General features: G+C 47.2%; 1 protein-coding gene across 1 annotated transcript; it reads left to right on the forward strand.

Annotated features, from left to right (window-relative positions):
* The first annotated feature begins 2,072 nt into the window (after nt 1–2,072).
* LOC147972675 (hydrophobic protein OSR8-like) lies at nt 2,073–3,510 on the forward strand. Its single transcript, XM_087521593.1, has 2 exons — nt 2,073–2,370; nt 3,172–3,510. Exons 1-2 carry the CDS (start codon nt 2,281–2,283, stop codon nt 3,295–3,297), a joined length of 216 nt encoding a protein of 71 aa, XP_087377719.1. The 5' UTR covers nt 2,073–2,280; the 3' UTR covers nt 3,298–3,510.
* The last annotated feature ends 549 nt before the right edge of the window (nt 3,511–4,059 follow it).

The raw sequence follows: 4,059 nt of genomic DNA on the forward strand, positions 1-4,059 counted from the left end.
CCTAGGGAGGCAAAAACAAATAACCCTTTCACGTATGGCAGGGTTTGGGTCTCCCATTCTCGTGTCACCGCCGCCATTTGAGAATTTTGGGTCCCCTCGCATCTGGCTGCCATCTTGATGCTGAGAGGTGGGGGGACCTCGGATCCACTAATTAAGAGTTAACTTTTAGGTTTCTAAAATAAAATTTAAGGCCAAGCTTTTAGAATAAATTGGGTAGAGGGCAAATCATTTCCACAACCCCAGATAAGCAACAAAAGAACTTGCCTTTAATTGGAGAGCTCCTATGTGGTGCCTTAAGCGCCACTATGAGGAACCGCACCCACGAGCCTGCCTTATGGGCTGGCCCATTTACATGGCGACCAGGTTGCTCGTCCAGGAACCATTTCTAGTTTGCTCACTAAGGGTGAGCTGAGTTGACCTATCCGAAAAAGCCAAAAATATTCAAAAAAGTTCATGGATTAAAAAAACACAAAATAAAAATTTCATTGATTTTGGAAAAAATCATAAATTTTTTTAAAAAATATCCGGTTTTGTAAAATGTTCACCCAGTTTGACAAAAGTTCATCGATTTAAAAAAATATCAAATTTGGAAAAAGTTCACAAAATTGAAAAAGTCATCGATTTTGAAACAAAAATCAATTCCGTAAAACTTTCACAAATTTGAAAAAGGTTCATTGATTTTGAAAAAAATCACAAAAGTAAGAAAAGGAAAGAAAAAAATGAAATGAAAAGGAAAAAGAAAAAAGAATAGCAGAAAAAAGAGTAAGAAAAATGCAACGGACTAGGTGGTTAGTGTAGATTATTGGGAATAAAGAGATCGCTGGTTTGAATCTCTCTCGTGCCGTGTTTTTTGCTGTTTCACAAGGGGAAAAAAGAAGCCCAACGGGCCGGCCCAGCGCAGGGGCGGTGGTGTGCACTCGATTGCAGGAACACTAGTAACGGACGCAGAAGACGTTTAGGAAATGCCCCTTAATTTTCTGGTGCATACACAATGGCCGAGAGCATCTCCAACACACCGTAGCATTTTTAGCGCGCCGGACTTAACATTGGTTATCAGATGCCAAAAAATACGCGCCCAAAAAAAAACACACAGTGCAAATTATGAAGCGCGCGCAATCCGGTGCCTCAAATTTGCAGCTTCTGATAACGCTTTTTAGCGCGTACCTAAATATTTTTTGCGCGTGCACTATTTTATACCTTCTGCTAGAGCTGTCCGGCTTTTAAAAAATCTGAATTTTAGCGCGCGGAGTAGTTTTTGTGCACCTGTTGAATATGCTCTGAAGGGTAGGTTTTTGCCACATGTGCGAAGCCCTTCATCGTTGAAGGAAAGGCGCAACAAGTAACAATGGGTGATACATGTGGAGATCCACCTATCAGACACAACGTATCGACTGATAGACTCAACATTGAGCTAGCTAGGCAAGCATAAACTTGGAAGAGATGCCTAATTCATATAATTTCACATATATTATAATGTTTGAATTTTCAAGTGAAGTTGCTAGGAATTAGCCGGCTAGTAGTTGAAAGTTATCAGCCAACTGATAGCTGGGAGCTACCAGTCACCTCGACATCTGTTAGATGCGTGACACCACATATTTTAGCCGTAGTCATAAAGATCTCGCACCCGCACAATGGAGCGTCAAGAATCTTAGTTTTGGGGGTGCCATAATTTACATATACAATATAACTTATTTTTATTGAGAGGCACCTTGATCATCCTCATCGTGGTCAATCTGGAAGGCCCGTAACACGTGCTTCTTCAACGCCGAGCTGTCATCTGCGCTGCGCCTGACCTAGAACGTCCAACACGAGGCTCGACAACAAGCACGCTCTGGGGCTAGCGGCCTGGACTCCATCTTGCTTGAGAAGGAGCCTTCTGTAATACAGGGCGCCCATTAGGCTGCTGTTCACCCTAATGTGCACGGCATTCGTTTGTGTAGGCGTCATTTGGATGGACATTGTACATCCAAACTGCACCATAGGATCAAGATCGTGTGGCAGATAGGGCATTCGCTGTCAGTTTATCCCCGGCGAACGTTTTCCCTAGGATAAACCGCGTGTGCCACCTGAGGCCGCTGCGGCGTTTCCCGTCGAGCCGCGTGGGTGGCATGCCGGCCCGGCCAGCCCCAGCCAGCACCACAAAGCCTGTAAAGTCTCCGCGCGAAGTAATCACATCACCATCCTCTCCGTCCTTCCTTCCCCGACCCCAAACCCCCGGACCTGAGCAGGAGAGAAATTTCCCCCGATCCGACCCGATCCGAGCCGGGATCTCCATCGCCGATGGCGTCCCGGAGCTGCACCTTCCTCGAGATCCTGCTCGCCATCATCCTGCCGCCGCTCGGCGTCTTCCTCCACTACGGCTGCTGCAGCGTAAGCAACCCCATCCATCCCCTTCCTCTCCTCCCCCCGCGACCCTCCTCGGCTGGCTGGATCCACGCGACCCGGTAGGTTCCCGAACGCGATCTTTGCGGTCGGGCGGGCTGCGCGCTGGCAGCCGCCGGCCGACCGGTGGTTCGAGAGAGATATTCGGGCGGCGGTTCCCCTTGGCTACAGTCGCGAGGTCCGGAGTCTTCCCTGATCTCGCGCGATGTCCTGTCGGTGAAGCATTGCTCTAGTCTGGGCTTGCGGTTTCCTCAGTGTTTAGACCTGTAAATGACATGTAGGTGACGCCTAGTATTGCAGGTAACACACTACTGTATGGTTTACTTATGCTATTGCTAGTATTGCTCTAACAGTCTAGCTATGGAATTATGCAGCCCCTGCTGGTCGCTGCCATGCCGATGAGAGCAGATTGAAGCCTTTTTACACGTTTGTTGAGTAGCCTAGCTGCGTTAAGGAAGGCATTCAGACCATTTGTGGGTTTAGTCGTCGTCTAAGTAGGAGGATAATTTGTCTGGTGCATGTCGATAATGTCTGAATTTTGTTTAGATGTGCATTGTTTATTTATCAAAGTTACGCCCTTTGCATAGGCGGCGCAGTAAATCTGTCTAGGCACCACAATCTGTTCTTCGTCGGAAGAGTGTGTTGTTCCCACGATTTGATGGATTAATTTTGGATCCTGGAATGGATAGCTGATGCGCAAGGAGCAGTTCAATGCTAGTGCTGTATCTTTTTTCTCGATCCTGATAGCATACTAACAGTATTGGTGTTCTTCCTTTCTGTCTTGAACAGATGGAGTTCTGCATCTGCCTGCTGCTCACCATCCTGGGCTACATCCCCGGCATCATCTACGCTGTCTACGTGCTCGTCGCGCTCGGCTCGGAGGAGCGTGATAGGGACTACAACACACTTGCTTAATAATCCTGCAACAACTTGTGATTGTGTGATGCACCGCTTGCCCAGTTGTGAATTGACGTCGTGTGTTTCCATCTGGACTGGACTGTCTGGCATGCCCTGTTTATGTTAGTCTGTAAATGCTTAAACCGTCCTCCGGTTTCTCCATCCTGTAATTCTGATACAACCGAATAAAATTTCAGCAGCTCCGAAGATTTATGGCGGTGTTTTTCTTCAGTTGGACTTGAATACTTAATTGCTGATAGGAACCACACCACCCCTATGTCAAATGTGTTGCTTTTTTCCTTTCTTTTGATTGATAGCGCAAATGTGTTGTTTTCAAAAAGCTACTCCCTCGGTTCTATAATGTAGGATCAAGCTGTAGAACCATCACTGTCGTTTTTATGTTTGAGAGATAGGCTGAGTTTTCTGAAAAGGACCATTTCCAAACTAACTAAAGTGGGCAACTGAAACTGCATCAGCAGGATTAGGTGAGTCTGTGTGGTGTTCTTGTGCGTGGGCACCAAACGCGGCAGCAGATGCTGGCAGTCAGCTCTCTCATCTCATGTCGAAAACAGCTCAGGCGTGCTTTTGTTTCGGGATGCTGACAGCCTGAAACATCGCCACGCCGGACGTAGAGACCAAACTAGAGCAGGAGCAGCAGGTCAGCCGGCGCCGGGGATGGGGCCGTGGGAGATTGCGGCGGGCCTTGTTATAGTTGTATGTGGAATCTGATGGTCAGAATCAGCAACCAAGAAACAAACTTTTTTTTAGAAGAAAAGGGCA

The sequence above is a fragment of the Triticum urartu genome, chromosome 5A (genome assembly GCF_056163025.1).
Source record: "Triticum urartu cultivar PI428250 chromosome 5A, HENAU_Tu73, whole genome shotgun sequence".
Lineage (NCBI taxonomy): Eukaryota > Viridiplantae > Streptophyta > Magnoliopsida > Poales > Poaceae > Triticum > Triticum urartu.